This window comes from Crocodylus siamensis, chromosome 5 (genome assembly GCF_052110815.1).
Source record: "Crocodylus siamensis isolate JL-2025a chromosome 5, ASM5211081v1, whole genome shotgun sequence".
Classification (NCBI taxonomy): Eukaryota; Metazoa; Chordata; order Crocodylia; family Crocodylidae; genus Crocodylus; species Crocodylus siamensis.
In genome coordinates, this window is record NC_143399.1 from 4,215,199 (window position 1) to 4,235,285 (window position 20,087).

The following is a 20,087-nucleotide window of genomic DNA, read 5'->3' on the forward strand; positions in this document are numbered from 1 at the left end:
AACTCAGCTGAGTTCTTCTGTCCTTAGCAGAACACAAAATGCAAAGCATGCATCTATGTAGGAAGCCCCACACATCAAGCAGAGAGTAATCTGTCTTCAGTCACCAATCCCATTATCTTTTCACTGCTGGATAAGAAAGGGAGCTGTATAACCTTCACACAAGACAAAAAGCCTGACCCATGCAGTCAAGAGTGGAGGACACCCATAAACACAGTGTTTGCTGAAAATAAATACCTTTTATTATCTCTTTCCAACTGCTGAAACAAGCAGTTGTTCTTCCTCATGTTATTTATTGTTTCCAAAGTAATACACCACTTGGCAAGAAAGTTATGGAATAAACTGTTCTGATGAGACTGACCTAAGGTCTTATGTTCTACTCTGTCCATGCTTACGTTGCCTCTTATCCTAAACTACCATTTTGCTTCAATATAAAAGTCAGGCATGAATATCAGACTTTCTGCTCCTCTTGTTACCACTCCTGTGGCTACCAGTTTTACAGTACACACACTCTCTTTTATCACGATTCAAAAAAAAAATTAAATAAAAAGCCTAAGTAAGGAACCGGTCCATTGTGAAATTCCAACTGCCTCTTGCCCAGAAGTTGCAGAGAACAGGCACTAGGATTTCTCAGTCCAATTTCGCTGTCAACTGTCTTCCAAGTCCGCTCTGCTCAAGCTCTGCTATGACTGACATGTACTTAAATTCATTAGGTCTGTGGTTAAAGGTCTCCACTAATCCAAAGGTTTCTGAACGATCTGTTGCGTAGAAAAGCTGGACCTGGTTAGCAATGCACTGGGCTTCAGAGACGTTCTGCATGGTTGGGAAAAGGGGAGACAGAGAGAACCAGTTAGATGAGATATTGCCTTAATATTGATGCAACAGCGCCCTGCTATGAAAGGATGTAAACAGCACCTCCTCCAGCCTGCTGAACGAGCCTCCTATACCTCCTGACTCAGCTCAAAACTTGCCACAATCCTGCTCCATCCTGTTCCTAACTTGCTTACTCTTTCATAAAGCTGCTCTGCTTGTCAAGTCTGCACCATCCCTCTCATGTCCCCCCTCCCTATAAGCCACTATGGATTCAGATCTCCCTTTCTCCTTCTCCTTCTAGATGCCTGCCTTCCCCTGTAAAAGTATCCAGCCTAACTCATATGAAATACAGCTCATAACAAAGGCCTACGCTACAGGCAGATTTCTGCAGTATGACCTGGGGAGTCAGGGTGTACATTTTAGTAATAGCCAGACCCCCTAAGTGGAGGTAGCTATAAAGTATCTTGCACTCTTATATTCTTCACAACAGAAATTTGTTGGACCACATTGACCACCACAGGAAGCCCTTCCAGGAGTGCATGAAGGAACCCAATGAACATGTCATACATTCTTCTTCTCATCCTCTCCTCAAACGAAGAAATGTGTATGGTGGACAGTTGTATGTGGTGCGTTCTTGCCCACATGGATGCTTACATTTGTTAGAAAATGCAAGGTCCTAAATAAATACAATCATCTGGTACTTAAGAGTGGAAAGCAGGGAGATCTGTGATGATCTTTATCCCACCCTTCTGGAAAAAGATCTTCCCATACTGAAGTCCCTTCATATGCATATCTACAGCCACAGCAGGAAATGATACAAATGGAGGGTGGTTCACCTTGTGCAACCATGCCCAATAAATGGCCAAATTTCACCTCCATTTTCAAACTGCTACAGAAAGGCTTGGATGTTATCCAATGTATTAGCCACATAAAATTATGCAAATCGTTTCCCACTCGGATTGCCGGCCAGCAGTTTTTTGTGAATTTTCACTATTCACGTGGGGGTGTCCAGTTTGACCGGACATTCAAATCACACATTGTGCTTCTAGCCCTTGATTGGATGAGGAACTCTAAAAGGGCTCTACAGGACTTAACTTTTAATTAAATATTGCAACAGTGGATGTTGATATAAAAGCCAAGCAAGCAAAGACAGGCTTCTCTTACAAAGAACTTGGAGTCCATTTCTGCTGTCATCAGCACTATTCCCTTTTCCTTCTGCAGCTCAGGATAGTGGTATAAGATCAACTGGCTGGCAGCAGCTTCACCTTGGGTCTGCAAGAGAAAACTTGACTTTGTGATAGTGCCCTCTAAAAAGCTCTAGCTTCATTGCAAGTTAACAGCTATGCTGAGAATGCACTTGAATATCAATGGTATTAGCACAATACATTTAATATTAATTAATATGAATTTTAAATTAATTACATTTTTATTTGTTAAAATGAAATGAAATTAAATAAAAATAATTAATTAAAGTAATATTATTTAATATTAATTCACGGTGATTTGCATCATCACAGAACCTCACAGGAGGCGAGAGGCTCCGTACCAGCTATGAACTGACTGCCCAGAGGAGCTTCCCATCTCTTGACTCCTCTGTGAAATCCTATGAAACATGAACTTTCATTTCTACCCAGGAGAACTTTTACAAGCTTTTTTCCAATGCCCGATGAAGGGTGTTTGTGCCCAAAAGCTTGCAATTAAAGAATTTTTTTGCAAAAATCTTGTTGGTCTAATAAAAGATATCACCTCTACAAGTCCTAATTGCTTTAAATATTAACTTCAGACACCTCAGTCAAGAGATCCCGCCCTGTCCTAGCAAGGTCAGAGTAAGGCTGCTTTTAATTCACAGCCAATTAGTTGCAATTTCATGTGTTTATATTAATCAGTGATTCATAGAGTTTAAAGCCAAAGAGAACCAGGTCATTGTGTGGTCTCATTTTCTTTGCATCACAGGCAATTAAGTTTCACCCAGTTACTCCTGTATTAAGTCTAATTATAGGCATTTGACTGAAGCACAACTTGTATTTGGATAAAGCAGAATTACAAATAAGGTATCTAGTCTTAAAATACCAAGCAATGGAGAATCCACCACTCCCCTAATTTGTTTCCCCGGGGAGTCACTCTTACCATTAAAATGTGTCCCTTATTAGATTAAAGGAATCATCAGTGCCCATGAAAACCTTTAAACACTAATTGATTCGCTCTTTGATGCATTTGAGAAGCTAAATCAAACTGAGCCCTCAGAGTGTCTCACTATAAAGATTTTTTTCCAGATCGTAAATAATCTGTGGGTCTTTTCTGAAATTTCTCCAGGTTTTGTTTTGTTGGTTTTTTTTTTTTTTTAAATCCTTGAAAAGATACTAGAAGTACTTTGCAGAGTTCTCTTAGCAATCTTTGTGTGGAGGAAAGCACACCTCCCCCTGCATCTTCACCACCCCCTTTTTAATGCATCTTTTTGCCTTAGCATTGTACTGGGACAGGGTGTCTTCAGGGTTTTTGCTGTCCACGACGTTGTTCAACACTGCCGTAGATGACAGAAGAATGGCTGCATTCCCCGTTCCCAGACATCTCTCGTGGTGTTTGGCTAAGAGGGGTGGGCAAAATGGCAGAGTGGCACAGGCTGGGCAATGGAGACCACCATGGGCCCAATCTGGCCTGTGGGCCAGGCTTTGCCCACCCCTGCTCTACAAAAACACATTTCATTTTGCCAGACCCCAGCTTACCAAGCAAGCCAGCCTGCTCCATAAGACTGCTCTGGCCTTGTTACATGCCACACTGCCAATCTCTGTCCTAGCCACAACATTTATCAGTGGTGATTTCATATTCATTCCTAGATGATTGATAAAAGTACAGAATAGCCTCAATGCCAGTATCAATTCCTGTACAACTCCACTAAACACACCCTTATTTAATGTTCTCCAGTTGATATCTGTCAGCCAGTCACTTCTCAATCCACGTAGCACGTATTAGTATTGTATATTGATGTTTTAATTACAAAAGGTCACAGGGTACTAAGTCAAAGCTCATCAAAGCTGAAGCATCTCACAGCTATGCAGTTAATTTTATCAGATGTGAAATCTCAAAGAATGCAATCAGAGTTGACAAGATGTATTTTCCATAAAACCCTGCTGATTGGTATTAATTATATTCCTTTTTAACTCTTTAAATCTGTATTAGCTTTTCCATTCTTTTGCTGGAGACAGATGTTGGTCCAACCAGCCTACGCTTCTGTGCATCATTTCTTTTGCCGTTTTTGAACACTGGGTCAACGTGAGTGCTTTCTCAGCCTCCTTGAGTTTCCCTGATATTCCAAGACTTGTTAGAAAATAATATTGGTGGGCCTGAAATCTCCTCAGACAACTCTTTTGAGATTCTTAGGTGCAGGTTATCAGGGACTGTTGAAAAAAAACACAATTATCCCCAGCAGGTGTTGGACACCATTCTTTTTAGTTACAAATGTATTGAAAATGCATCGTACGAGGATGTTGAAGTAACTTTAACACCTTGGCTCTTTACAGATACAGGTCAGAAATATCTACTGAAAACTTACCCTTCTGTGCATCACCTACGTTTATCTGCTAGGAGGCCTTCATAAATGCTAGGATTTGTTTTGTTCCCAATTATTCAAAACTCATCCCTACTGTCCTTAGCCTTGGATTCTTCCCCATTTTGAGCTTCCATTATCAACGTCCTGCCCTCCATAGCCTCTTATTTGTTATATTAGCTAATTTATTTCTAATTTATTACTTTTACTTTGCTATGCAACAAGGACTGACTTTTAACTGCATTGGCTTGCTTTCTTGACAATGAACTTAGTTTAAAACTCCATTTTCATTCACTTTTTTTGTCTAAATCTTTCTTCCCGACTGACTCCATATTTAATTTTCTGCCGTTTGAGAAGTGGACTCTTTTGAAGAGCCAGATATCCACCATTGATTGCAGACCTTCTTGTTCAGCCACACGGATTCTAATCATGTCATTATCACTGGCTCAGGCACCCACCAGCTTCTTGTTCAATGATTAATTGATCTTCTGCTTCGGACACCATTATGACTGAAAACCCTCACGGCAGCTGCAACACCTTTTCGTGTTAGACAAGCATCATCTACAATAAACCTTGAAGTACACAGTAAACAAGTGTCAAACAAATTTCAAAGAGAAATCAGAAATCCATCAAAAATGAACAACTCTGTCAACACACAGCAAAATTAGGGTGGTAGAAACCAAGGCTTTTATGGGTGTTTCCCTTGCAGCATATTAATAAGGCAGTAAATACAGAAGCAAAGAAATGCCAGAGAACTATTTAAATGCCCCTTATGTTAAATTCTACGATGCCACTGTGAGCCACATATCCACGTTTATTTTTTGCCAACTTTATGAACTTCACTGCACAGCTTAGAGAGTTTATAATATTATGACTGCTTGAGAGTCAAAGGGAGTGTGAAAACTGCAAAAATGCCAGTGAAACCATTCACATCTTTGGTATGACTTTACAGTATGTGATGAAGTTGTGGAGTTCACGACTGCAGGTGGTCAAAGATAATAATTTAATCTTACATATGTATTTATCACGTTTAATTCTCAATGATCCCACAGCTACTTAGATAGAAAACATGTCAGCACACAGCTGAAATGCAGTTTTCCCAGAGGTGAACCATGTCAGCTATTTTCAACGCTATAGCACAAGTGTAAGATGAAGGGAAATATATCCTCCCCAACTAAAAATGGAAAAGCAATATACTGAGGCTGGAAGTGTGTGACTAGCCGGGGTTGACCTTTCTTCTTTAGCAAGAAGCAGCTTTACATGTTTAGTAGCCGTAGCTGCCACATCTTTGGTTTCAAGCGTAATCCAGAAGATGGAAAGCTCACTAATGCAATACCATGCTGCAGCATGGAGTCAGTATTATTTGGGGATAATGATGCTGAATTCCTTTATGAATTGCTGAGAGACCAGCTGTCTGTGCGGTGTACAGGCTAGCAGGGCTGCGCAAGATGGCAGAGCTCCGTTTCGATGTTTCACTGTTTCGTTTCGAATTTTGTTTCGAGTCAAAACAGCTGATCTGTTCGGTTCCATCAACATATTTTCGCCGTTTTGACTGTAGGATATAATGAGGATGGTCAAAACAGCCTATAACTTTGTCATTTCTGGCCTAATTTGAATTAAGCTTGCAGGAATGGTAGCCCCTTGAGGCCACAAAGCCTGCTAAGTTACAAGGAGATAGGTGCAGGGGGGGTCAGAGAAACTACACAACAAAATCTTGAAAGCAAAACTCATGTCATGTGTATGTGCTAAGCCACAGCGGGGTCAAAACTGCAGGCTGCTAGCAACTGTTCATCAGGGCACCCTTGGGGAAAACTAGGAGTAATGGTCACAGTCTAGACACCCTAGTTGTGAAGCTGTTTTTTCTAACGTTGAGCCTGAAATGATCTTCTAGGAGTTTGTGACCTTTATTCCTACTTTCTCCAAGGGTGCCCTGGTGAACAGTTGTTCACCGAGCCCATGCTTCTGATGCAGCAGTAAGTCCCCTTTCAGCTTTCTCTTTTTCAGGCTGAAGAGTCCCAGGTCCCTCAGCCTTTCCTCATATGGCCTGCTGTGCAAGTCTCTAATCATATGGGTAGCCCTTCTCTGGATTCTCTCAAGCTTTACCATGTCCTTACTAAAGTGCAGAGCCCAGAACTGGACGCAGTACTCCAGCTGCGGTCTCACCAATGCTGAGAAGAGCCGGAGAATAGCTTCTTTGCAATGGTTTTGCTGGAGATGCATCAGTTGATGCATGCCAGCGTATTGTTGGCCCTGCTGGCTACAGCATCGCACTCATGTTTGTACTGTGGTCAATTATTACCCCCACGCCTGTGGTGGCAAGTGATGGGGGATCTTCAGTTTTGCTGCCTGATGTGAGGCAGCAGTTGCACAAGCACCCATGTCATGAGTTTTTCTATCAGCAGTGAAGGGTTCAGGGCCCCAGAACCCGCCTGCACCTATCTCCTTAACAGCTGGTAGGCTTTGGGCTGCAGCCAGGCCTGCAGTAGTTTTCCCCCCCCATGCCCCAAGACAGACACAGTTGCACCAGCACCCACGACACAAGTTTGGCTGTCAGCAGCCAGAGGTGCAGGGCCCCAAAACCCCAGCACCAATCTTTGTGAAATCTGGCAGGTTTTGTGGCCTCAGCAGGGGCTAGCAGGCCTGCAGTTTTGACCCCGGTGGGGCTTAACACATACATGTGACACGAGTTTTCCTTTCAAGATTTTGGGGTGCAATTTCCCCGAGCCCCTGGCACCCATCTCCTTGAAACTGGGCAGCCATCATGCCCTCAGAAGGGGCTACCATTCCTGCAAGTTTCCAAATCAGGCCAGCAGTGACAAAGTTATAGGCTGTTTTGACCATCCCCATTATATCCTATGGGCGAAACACTGAAGCAGCATCGAAACGGCAAAACATTTTGACTTGCCTCATTTTGTTTCAAGGCTGTTTCAACTATATCTGTTTTATTTTGCTGTTTCAACCTTGAAACAAGTCAAAACAGCATCAAAACAAAACTGGTGTTGAAATTTTGCACAACCCTACAAGCTAGGTATTATTCTGTAGCTCCAGAGGCATGCCTGCTGCTTTGCTCACCAACTAGTTTCATAGTTGGTCGGGTCGGAAGGGACCTGAGCAGATCATCAAGTCTGACCCCCTGCCATGGCAGGGAAGAGTACTGGGGTCAAGCGACCCCAGCAAGGTGTTGTCCAGCCTCCTCTTAAAGCCCCCCAGGGTAGGAGCCAGCACCACTTCTCTTGGAAGTTGGTTCCAGATCCTAACCACCCTGACCGTGAAGTCGCCTCCTGATATCTAGCCTAAATCTCCCCTCTACCAGCTTGTGACCATTATTCCTGGTCACTCCTGGCAGTGCTCAGGGGAACAGGGACTCCCCCAGTGCCTGCTGGTCCCCTCTGACTACTGACTTCTGAGCAGGTTACTATCCAAGACAGACCAAGACCCACAAGGAATAACAAGCTAAAATGGGCAGGAGAAACGCTTCTGTGATGCAGATCGTTGGTTCTTCCCCACCCCTTTCTTATTTGAATAAGTAGTTTATTTAAGTCCAAAGTTAAAGGGACCTAAATAAAGTGAGAGAGCAGTGGATGCAAGATAACAGTTGGATGGTGAAATAAAAAGCAGTTCTAGAAAAGACTTGAAAGAAGAGACAGGCTGGCTGACACACCACTCCGAGGGGACGCTCTGTTAAGGAACAAAGATAAAAGGCAGAGACCAATGGGAGGACACACAACTGTGATGCCCAGGAACAACTGCCACATGCTGAAGATTTGGAAATCTCCCATCGCGGAACTGGAGAGAGTACAATCTTATTTAGCCAGCCTTGCCTAATATTTAACTAAGGGGCAGTATTGGCTGCAATTTCAGGATAAAAAGCTCTTAGGTAGATTTTAAGATGCCGGGACAGTGTTTTGAGATTGATATCTGCAGGCTGAGAGAAGGGCAGCTAAATACTTCAGGTACGTACTGTCCGTCTGCGGGGAGGTGGAAGGAAGCCTTGCAAACACAACTAGGCACATTATGAATTCTAAGGATGGGACTGACCTGTGAAGTTACAGGACCACCAGACAAGGCAGGGCACTTCAGCAGACAAATTAATGGTTTCATCTGGTATGGCAAGCATAATGGGAAGGAAAAAAACCCCACTAAGAGACCAGAGGAACGAGAGGACTGAGACCTCTCTCTAGCTTGCAACACTAGACCGTCACAGAATATGAAAGCTCAGTTTAGAATCAAGTGCCAACAGTATAAATGGTATGTTCCAGCTGGATGAAACTGCAAATTATTGCTTCATTTTTTACAGAGTGATTCTATGATGTCATATTTGTGTGTTTTTAAGTGGCATCTCTCTCGAGGTCTCAAGCAGAGCATAATAAATGCAGCGTCTCAACCCTGCTGGCTAATTAAAGCACCCACCTGAATGTTTATAAGCGAAGTAAAGTGCAATTCTGCCCCTGACCACTGTCCCACGAAAAATTCATAGCCTTCTTTCCTTGGCAAAGCACACAGGAACTGCAGAGAAAAGACAGTCAGGGTCAACTGGGCTCCCAGCCCAGGTCACAAGAAACTGGAGTCCCCACCACATAAACAAGACTTATTGTGAAGGACAATAATAAGAAGTTTCACCCACGTGCCTGGAAAAGGTCTCCCCAAAAAAGTCTGCATTGAGACTTACTGGCAGGGCGGCGCAGGGAAAACTGCACTACTGCTTCCTGCATTATACCTGTTTCTGGATAATGACGGTATCAATCTTTTGGGCTATTGAAGCATTAGTATTGACAAGCTTAACTCATTAAAGATATGCCAATCCCATAAGCTTTCATATCTCAGAACAGCACTGAAACCTTAAAATTAAACTGGGTAGACTACAGCAAGGGAATACATGCAAGCATGTACACACGGACACATATGCACACAACCCATTTGGTTGATCAATCCATTAAATTTTTGCTCTTCTCCCCAAGCCCACAGAATTATAGAAAATGAGGGCTGGAAGGGACACCAAGAGGTCATGTCTAGTCCAACCCTCTGCTCAAAGCAGGACCAGCCCCAAACAGATCATTCTAGCCAGGGATTTGTCAAGTTGGGCCTTAAAAATCTCCAAAAAGTTCACCCTTTTCCAGCTGTTTGTACAAACTCTGTCTCACAACAGCCTGAAAGCACCTTCCCTCTGGAGATATAATGACCTATGTAGCTTCATAAACTGAGTAGCAACACAGGTATCACTTTTACACTAAAAGAAAGGACTGCATGAACTAAAAGCCATCACATGATACTGCTGATGCACTGGTTCTCTGCACAGCAAAACGCAGATTAATACGGATTATTTTCCAAGCTCTCATTAACCTTTACTATAGAAATCCAAATATATTGGACACGGTTCTCAGGAGATGAGATCGCATTCTCGGCCTGGAACTGTTGTATTCTCTTTCCGTTCACAGCCACGAAACCATCATTCCTGCCAGTGCAATGGGATCTAGCTACACTGTAGTTTTATTGACCAGTGAAGCATTTCACTCCCAGCTTTGTGCAAATTGGACTGTGCTAGGCCATGCTTCGCTGCACAGTTGACTGCAAGGACATGGTCCATCATAACGGAAAACAATACAATTGCACCAGCATGGGGTAGGAAAATGAAGACAGATAATATTTGTTTTCTAATTATTTTGTCCCTACCTTTTTGGCAGCTTAATTTCTTAAGCAACAGCATGCTTCTTTGCACAGAAAGCTTGTCATTGCAAAACACAAGATACAAACAAATCCATGCTCAAAACTGATGCACATGCATTTAATTTCTGAAGGGTGCTTTCGCCACTTTCCCCTACGTGCTGCTTTACATATAATAGAAGTCAGATACTTTGCAAGGTTAAGTTGTGGGATCTAGGTGTGGTATCCATCACTGTTACCAATTTACTGGCTGAACTGGCCATGTGTGGAGAAGAGCACTAAAAATGTAGCCGCACAGAAGTTATTCTAACTGCAAAGCTGCAGTGCTGTGACCTGGGAGGCAGCATTCAGTGCTCCATGACATAGGGGAAGACCAGTGACATGGGCTTTGTTCACAAAAAGGATCTGGTCTGTTGTTAAGTGATATGACACTAGCAGCACTCAGTGGAAAGAATCCCATTCAGCTCAAACCCTCAGCCATTGGACTAATAAAGTCATGAAGAGATTAAGGGCCATAAACTATAAGGGAAGGTACACAACTGCACCAGAGAAGTTGGCATAAAGGATCCAGCTCTTTGCAGTGTTGCACTCAGGAGAGCTAAGCACCTGACACCAACTGAGGATAGTTTTGAATTGCTAAATTTCTGTTGCATAACCAGTGCTGGAAGACTTTCTGCTACACAGGTACACTCGTAGAAATCCCTGCCGGTTATGCTCATAATAAATTGGCTTATAAATATGAACAGCCTTCTCTCCTTATCTGGACAAATATTTAAACATCTGGCTTTCATTAATCAGGCTGCTGCAATTAGGTTGAATATTGAGGTCAGAAGTTTACAAACTAGGCCCCAGACAGAATTAAAGTTGTATATACACGCAAGACGCACGCGTGCACCCCGTACTTACTGTAGGGCACTTCTGGGCTCTCTTCCATATCAAATCAAATTTCTCTGCCTTCAAACAGGAAAAACAATAATTACCTCTCATAACAGAAAAGCAACAGGTGGACAGTCATCACTGAGAAACATTTCATTCATTTTTTATAGGGTTAGGTTGCATCTACAGTAGGTCTCTGATGTGCAAACTTTAACAATTAAGTACTGGTTAAGCTGTGTTAATTAGTGCACAGCTGAATGCATGAAGTTACATTTTGCTCTTGGCTCCATAAATACCATCAGTGCCTTGTCTTGACAATGCAATCCCAGACACCTTCAGTTAGGTCTTGAAGTTCAAAGTTGTTGTCCCTTGAACAATGTCTAAACGTCAGCTTATGCTACTCCCCAGCTTTATCTAGATCCAGTGGGGAGCCAAGTGCTTTATAGACAAACAAGAGGTGTGGTCCAAAGGAATTTACATTCTAGCGCTTCTGTTATTTTGTCATTACTATATCACTGGCCAAGGAGTTGACCGACATTTGTTTTACAGAATGGCATTAGAAATGTAAACACAATTGTGCTGTACATGCAGTTTTGCTAAGTAACCATGTACTCTAGTTCTAGTCTCCTCCATACTCCCCCATGCCATGTTTTCTGTACCCCTTCAGCATGCTATTTGTTAATACAGATTACAAATTCTTCAGGGAAGGAGACACGTCCTGTTTATCTGTGTGATGGCTTTGATATGCTGGCAAGCACTGCAAAACTGTATTACGCCTGTCGGCTAACTATAGCTGCTGACTGCCGAAACACACTTGCTTCCACTGATGGAAACGCCTGCTATGTATTGCTTTCTTACATTGCATCTGGTGAATAACAAGGCTTTAGAAACCTTTCAAGACCCCTCAAAAAAAGAGGATGCACTGCAGAGCAGTGACATCTTTGTTGTTCTCAATTAATAGGTCACTTACTCATATAGTAATTTTATTATTATTATATAAAAATAAGGGGTGTCAATTAATCACTGATAATGCACTTAAGGCAAAAACAAATGAAGGCATTATTTTTTTTAAAAGGTTAACCGCTGTTGCCTGGCTGTGCGTGCTGGGAGAAAAGCAGTCCCCCCCCTTGCTGCTGCTGGGCGCTGGAGCTGTGGCAGGGCAGGGCGAGGTGCTTCCCCTTTCCATGGGGGAAGTGGGCAGGGGGGCCCTCTGAGGGTGGCGGGGAGCTCGGTGGCCAGGCCAATGACACAGCAGCTGGTGCTCACGCTTGCAAGGGCCAGGCAACCCCAGGAAATGCTGCTGGAGGGAGCAGGGGCTGCAGGTCAGGAGAGGCACTGGCAGTGCCAGGGGGCTGCGGGTCAGGAGCGAGGTGTGCCCCTGACAGCTGTCCTCTTTTTTGGAATTGGAAATATTGGTAACCCTAGTTTTACCTTGTTCACTTACTGGTCTTAATCACTAGGTGTAAGTTAGCACAGTTCCACTCTGTTTTTATGGAACTGAGTTGTCATTCAAATCAACTGATTTGAAAGTATAAAAAAAAATCCAAAAATATTTATAATAAATTTGGATTCTATTACTGTTTAATCGATTAAAATTGTGATTAATTGCAACTTTTTAATCTCACGATTAATCACAATTATTTTAATTGTTTGACAGGCCTAAATATATACTGTTTATATATTGCGATTGCATTGCTATTATTTACATTTCTTGATATTAGATATCTTCTATGGCACACAAACATTGTATCGTAAAAAACATGGAAAACGTGGAGACTGCAGAGTCAAGAAATCAAGTAGCTGGGAAAGGACAGAATTATAGTTACCAGTATAACTTCATTTGGCCCCCACTGTGAATACACTGGGATACAGGCTTGTATTATATATTCATACCCCCTCTGGAAAGCATCTTGTTTCATTTACTGCAGAGAATGGACAGAGCTCAACTCATGAGCAACTATTCAGTATTTTGTTTTAACAAGGCTTTTTTTACTGCAGAGTATTCCTACCATGGTCTGAAGAGAACCATTTGTTCCTCAATGCCTTTCCCTGACACTCACCAGCACAGAGGCTCAGCAGTTCACAAATACTTGCTAACCACTGTTTTGGGGGGAAAGTGCTATTATTTCTATATTCTATATGGAGGGCCAAGGTCAGCAAGATTTTAAGTTTAAACATGTCCACTAATTCTAGGTGTCTGGTTAGAAACACTTTGAACCCGACTTTTCAGAGCACTCTATAAAACGTTCAAAGCACTGCTCTAATACATGTCTGTTATAGCGGTGAATGCTCAGTGCCTCTATAAATCAGATGCCAGGGTCTCCAATCAGGCATCAAGAAAATAAGAAACACACCACTGAGGACTGCCTGTTTACAAGATGTGACTAGCATCACACAGGAACTCTGTGGCAGAAGCAGAGGACAATTTCAGCCTGAGGTAACCAGACAGCATGGAAATTTAGCTCAAACATTTGAGTTTAGCAGTTATAAGTAACTGTCAACAGAGTGCCATAAGATTGCCCAATGTTTCCCATTAACAGTCAATAATTTCATGCAAGCCCAGTGCTCCATGCCGACATATGCAAGACTTAGTTTTAATGCCACTGCAGAAGAACAGAGGCTGAAGCCACAGAAATGGCCCATTCTGAAAAGCAGTGATTTGGAAGATGCACAAACTGCAGCCTGGATATACAACACGGGGTCTGTTCCAAAGAGCACTGGGGTCAATGGAAACCTATCAAGCCTGGCTTTCATATTACTGAACTTGCATGCCAGGCTACGCCCCGTTGTCCTGCCATGGAAGCTGGTGTTAGGGACCTCTTTCATCAAGTGATTGGTTGCTGTTTTTTTTCTTTTGTTTAGAAATGACGCACACAAAGGAGCAGAGAAGCTTGTCTGGCAAAGCCTTTCTGTGCTGACCTCCACTGTGTACGCTTTGTTGATGGAATTACTTACAGGAATTACGGCATAAATGGTATCTTTTGAAGAAAAATGCTGATTCCAAATCTGTAAGAAAGGAGGGAAATTAGATTTAACAGAGATCAAAACAAGCATATATAGGATTCATGTTTCGTTAAGAGAGTTCATTGGTTAACTAATGCTGGCTTGCAAGCATTTACAACCAAGGGCTATTTTTCATATATGTTTTGTTCGATGCCTATAGCAGGAAGGCTAAAAATCTCTTTTTATAGAAAAATTCTAAGACTAATGGTAGCAGATGGCCTATTACACGCTCTTACATTGTGCGATAAAGGAGACTGGATTAGAGTGGCCCATTATGGAATCCATGTGCTTATGATATACATTTCTGGCAACGCGCTGCCTTATGCCAAGGTTTTAGAAACGGTTGCCCGCAGTTTGTTAGTTAGGAGAAGTGCTTCTGACCCGGTATCTTATAATAATATGCTGCATAAGGTTCTTTTTGAGTAAGGAATATAAAAAAAACTTCCATGAGGTTTTTGGGGTTTTTTTTTTCCATTTAATACAGAACCTTTGAATTTACTGCTGCCATTCTTCTGAGGACTTTGAAACTTTTTATAAAGATGGTTTGGTACCAATATTTCCATTACGTGTATGAAAGCTGTGACTTGCATGAACTGTTCCGAGTCACTAATAAACTCTGTGACAGCTAGAAATAAAACCTGCAGGTCCACACCTCTTTTTCCAACTGCCAAAAAACCCTCCCTCCCTGTAACCTGCACTGATTAATCACATTTCTCTACAAGCTGTTTAAACAATAAGATCTGGAAGTGTATTTTTGTCCCTAGCAACCTGGTGCGGACAAAGTTTCCTCTTGCATCTCACTGCCTTTGAATATAATGAGCAAACAGAGAAACTAGGGGAGAGTTAGCCTGCTTCTGAGATGTAGACTGGAAGGAGGTATCTTCCCCCACAGAATGAAAGGGAATATGGAGCTCAGTGTAATGCCTATAACTGTTATGAGGAAATCAACCTTTAGTCCTAACTTACCTTTTTTTTTTTAAAGAAAAATTTGCTTTCATTTACTCACCTTAAGCAGCTAGTACTAGCGAAAAGGTACTGGACTGATAGTCATGGATGCCAACAACTAAAGGGATTCAGCACAGGAAACACTGCCTACCTCCAAACTGCCTCACCAACATGCTTTTACTCTAATTAAATGGTTTTTCTGCTCAGTCCTACTGCCACACACGTTCAGTTGCTGGAATGCTGCAAGGTCCTCTGAAGGCAACTGTTTGCTAATCAGGTCTGGACACAAATTACAGATCAGCCCAGAGGTGGGGTATTCCATGTACCCAATTTACCTATTCAAGACCAATCTGATTTTCTCAAATCAAGGAATCTTTGCAGCTATTCTTCTTCCAACTTCCAATATCTTACATAAAATATTCATCAGCCTAGTTTCAGAATGAGAACAACATTTAAATGGAAGATGTTTCAATTAAAAACTTATCACCTGTTTTATTTCCTCTGCTGTTTTGTCTTTCACCATCTCAACATTCAGTACCGAATCAAGCGTCTGCAACAAAAATCACACGGAATTTAGCGTGAAAGTGGGGTAGCACAAACATCTGTGTACAAATCCAGGCTGTAGAGTTACAGATGACATCTCTATACCTGCATACTTCTGACTGTCAAAAATAGCCCTATAACAAAAAGAAGTGGAGGTATACACTGAACTGTGTTACTGAAAGAGTATATGCACCAAGTTATAGCATTTATTTAGGTTCAGTTCCACAGTTTCTAATTGTAATATGCCTCATGAGATTGTCAAACGTGTTGAGTATTTTCCCTTTGCACCATCACTTGAACATGCCCTACTGGTAGCTTTCACAATGCAGAAATCAATGCCAGACTGAAACGTTAACGCAGTATAGTCCCTCAGAAGCTACTCCCCACACTGGACAATGGAAATCCCCCATCAACACTAAGGGGAGCTTAACCTTTTGTGATGGATTTGTTTGCAGTGAAAATACGTCCCCAGACTAGACAGAACTTCCAATTGCACAGGAAAAAAGGACCGGATTCAAAACCACTGAAATGCCCTGGGTTTAAGACTTCGGGACAATTTCAGTTTTACAAGATTATCTTAAAATGAGATGCAAAGCAGGGAACTGTGGATGATTATATCCTGTGCAACCATTCATCGCTGTAAGTTATGAAAGCGCAGGCTAGAAAGGCACTTGGCTGAGATGGTTTAGACAGGGACGATCCTTCTCTGAGCAGGGGTTTTGGGCTACAAGACCTCTTGAGGGCCCTTCCGGCACGACTCTTCTAGGATTCAATCTGGCCAAAGCATAACGCACCATTTACAATCAATTTCCATGTTGGAACAACAGGCATAACATACCTTGATATTCAGGTACTGTGTCCTACCTTAAGTTTTGTGAATCCACCCTTTAATGTCTTTGTACCCGATGATTCTGCCTAAAACAAAACACCAAAGACTTCTGGGTAAAGCCTGCTTTAATCTGACGAGTATAACCTACCCACTTACAAGATCTTTTCATCACTGTCCTGAGACAAAAGAAAAAGCTAAAGATTTTTAGATGCCACTAACAACCTACTGCAGTCAAAGGGGCATTGACATGGCCCAAAACTGGACGTCAAGCTTTTCATTACAACGAGTAATTCACAACCAACACACCATCCCTCAGTTTCTCTGTTCTTGGGACCACACAAAGCAATGCGAATAAGCAAGAAACACAGAAACCAGAGAAGGGCATCCACGTTGTAGCCATACTGGTTTAGAGGAAAAAGGAATCGGAACTCGTGGGAAAGAGGAATCTCTTTTATTAGACCAACTAGAGGTTTGCAAAAAAAATTAAAGAACTTTTTTTTGCAAACCTCTACTCTAGTTGGTCTAATAAAAGAGATCCTCACCCCCACGAGTCCCGATGCCAGAAACCAAAGGAATTAATTCTCTTTTAAGCCGCTAACTCTCCCCTTGCAGATATGAATTACTGAATGACTCAGAATTGACTTAATGATGGAGAATCCAGCACTTGCGATTTTTCTGCTGGGACACGGGCCAATAAAACCAAGTAGCTGGATACCAGCAATATTTGTGAGCAACAGATTTCCCCTCAGGTGTAACGATAAATGATGGGCTCGTTGGCAAGGACACGAGAAGGCTGCTTTTGACTCTCCCAACAGGAGATGCGCGTATTTGTAACAAGTTAGCCCTTTCACCCACTCCATTAACAGCAAACCTAGACATTTTTCATCCCAGGCAATTCCAATTCCAGAATCAGATCCTTACAAAAGGACAATTTCAAGCCACGATACTGAAATAAACAGAACGCAAATGATGCAGAAAGTAAGTCTTACCTTTTCGTCCATACATTTCATAAATTCCACTTGTTTGCAATATCCTACCGGCTGCTTTTTCAGTTCATTTAGTTTCTCCAGACGAGACTCAAAGAGCTCCGGATCGGAACTAAAACAAAGAAACTATTACTAGTGCTGCGCGGCCACGGGGATGGCGGGAGCGGGGGTGCACTGCAAAAGCCGGCGCGCCATAGCCAGGCTTTCCATTTTCAAACTACTTCAGCGCTTCCCATAGGAAGGACGAATCCTGACGCCTAAACTGATGGAGCTGGGACACGTTTCCCCCGCAGCGTCCAGGCCCCAGGAAATCTTCTGTCCCCTCCAGAACCCCAACCTGGGGCCTCCGGGCCCCTCCCCCCCAACCACCAGGCCCTTCCCCCACTGACCCAGCCCCCCCTCCCCCTTCCTAAGCACCACCCCCTCCCGCCCCAAGCCCCTCCCCCCTCTGCAGACCGCTGCCCCTCTCCCTATAGGCCTATCGCACCACAGGCCCCGCCCTCCCCGAAAGCCCCGCCTACCTCCGGAGCGCGCGCAGGCGGTGCCGGTACTTGTGGTGGAAGCGGTTGTCCTCCAGGCCCGCGCCCGCGTCGCTCCCCGCCCCCCGCGCCGCCATCCCCGGCCCCGGCCCCGGCCCCGGCCCCGAGCCCGGCGGGCGGGCGGGCGGCGAGAGCAGGCCCAACGGGCGCAGCGCGGCCCGGCTCCGCGCCCGCCACGGCCCGCACAGCTGCTGCAGCGCCGCCGCCATCGCCGCTCCCCCTCCCACCGCGGGGCGGAGCCCCGCCCCCTGGACAGCAGTGCGCACGCGCGCGGGGACTGCGCGGTAAGGCCAGGCCCTGCGCACCCGCCTTGGTGGCGCGGCCCACTTGGGCCTAAAATTGATACCTGTGTAGTGGCAAATTTACGCGTGAGCGGTTTGCTACCTGCATGGGAGGAAATTTACTCCTGATGCCGGTAGCAAATTTATGCCTGAATAGTTTGCTGCCTGCGTGGTGGCAAATTTACACCCGAGTAGTTTGCTACATGCATGGTGGCAAATTTACACCCGAGTAGTTTGCTACATGCATGGTGGCAGATTCACACCTCAGTAGTTTGCTATGGGCATGGTAGCAAATTTACTCCTAATGCTGGTAGCAAATTTCTGCCTGAATAGTTTGCTGCCCTGCATGGTGGCAAATTTATACCCGAGTAGTTTGCTATGGGCATGGTAGCAAATTTACTCCTACTGCTAGTAGCAAATTTATACCTTAATAGTTTGCTACCTGCATGGTGGCAAATTTACACCTGAGTAGTTTGCTATGGGCATGGTAGCAAATTTACACCTGAGTAGTTTGCTACAATACGTGGTCACAAATTTATGCCTGAGAACTTTGCTACGTGCATGGTAGCAAATTTACGCCTGAGTAGTTACTGCACGCTAAAGCACATGTAAACACCTTCCGGCGCAGTAACCTTCCATGCATGGACTGACTTGGGACAGGTATCCAGGTCGTAGCTGTATTGGTCTAGAGCAGCAGTTCCCAAACTGACAGATTGAGCACCACCAATTTAAAATGATAGGACCTTAAAGACCGCCAGCAAATTTTTGTCATATAAAGTAATTACAATGCATCTGTTAACGTGCACCACTGACAGGGTGTCTGCATACCTCTGGTGGTACCTGCACCACAGATTGGGAACTGCTGGTTATGGGGAAAAAGCAATTGGGACTTGTGGTAGAAGTGATACGTCTTATTAAACATAGATTTTTGCAAGTTTTTTTGCAAAAATCTAGTTGGTCTAATAAAAGAGATCACCTCTACCACAAGTCCTGACTGACTTGGGAGGACCTTTAGTCCGAAGTTGGTATGCACACAGTGTTACTGTGCTGTCGATGCTGGTGTAGAAATCACAGTAGATTGCTGCACAGTAAATGCACGTGTAGACACACCCATACACTCCTAGAGCAGAAGGACTGGATGAGGCCTGCAGAGGTCCCGTGTAGTCCAGCTCCTGGCCTGAGGTAGGATGGGCTCTGTCCAAGTCATCCCAGATAAACTCATCATCTCGTTTTGGAAAATGTCCATCGCGCCTGCCAAAGCACCAGACATCACACCCGACCCACCGCAGGCGAAGCAGGGGGACCGCGGTAGCCAACATCCTGCTGCTGTAAAAGGCTCGTAGATGCTCAAGAGACCCCAGGTAGACGCCTTGCCCCAGCCAGAGGAACGCAACCCCCCCAGTCAGTCCCAAGTCGCCCAGGAAGGAAGATCCCTTCCTGACCCCCAATGGGGCATGGGTCTGACCCTGGGTGGAGAGGCAAGACCTTCTTGCCAGGACCCTGCGGGTTTAAGTGTCAGCACTGCACAAGGATGACTTTGTGCTCTACCTAGTGGGGTGTTGCTGAGGGTTTATGCCGTCCCTGGCAGGGTGTCGCTGAAGTTTTATGCCCCTCCAGTGGGTGCCACTGTGGGTCTGGGCTTGGGGCAATGTGGCACTTGCTATTGTTGCACGGTGACAACCTAGAATGCCCAAGCGGCAGCAGTTCTGTGCCACCCAAGGCCCCGGCTGGGACCGCCATCTCCATCCTTCCCTTCAGGCCAGGGGTGGGAACCAGCTCAAGCCTCTGATGCACTAAGAGCATTTGTGGGCCAGCAATGGTTATCCCCAGCAGTGAGTACAGTGCTTATTTTCTTATAAATCTTGCAGTACCTTTCCCCACCCCTTGAAGTATTGAATGACATGACAAGAGCAGACCAGTGACCAGCAGCTGAGATCAGGTGGAAAAAGGCAGTACTATGCTGCCATCAGCCTTCCCACGTAGCACTGCTTGATATGAAATGCAGTTGCTGCTATCCAATATAATAGCTCTGACCTTGGGACAGACAGTTCCCCTCAGAGAAAAATTTGG

General features: G+C 44.1%; 1 protein-coding gene across 1 annotated transcript; it reads right to left on the reverse strand.

Annotated features, from left to right (window-relative positions):
* Positions 1-216: 216 nt before the first annotated feature.
* ATPAF1 (ATP synthase mitochondrial F1 complex assembly factor 1) lies at positions 217-17,985 on the reverse strand. Its single transcript, XM_090048691.1, has 9 exons — positions 17,719-17,985; positions 17,201-17,309; positions 16,247-16,297; positions 15,327-15,389; positions 13,847-13,897; positions 10,922-10,969; positions 8,765-8,860; positions 1,975-2,082; positions 217-810 (listed from the first exon to the last, which is right to left on the reverse strand). The coding sequence occupies exons 1-9, from the start codon at positions 17,943-17,945 to the stop codon at positions 628-630; spliced, it is 936 nt and encodes a 311-aa protein (XP_089904817.1). The 5' UTR covers positions 17,946-17,985; the 3' UTR covers positions 217-627.
* Positions 17,986-20,087: the final 2,102 nt, after the last annotated feature.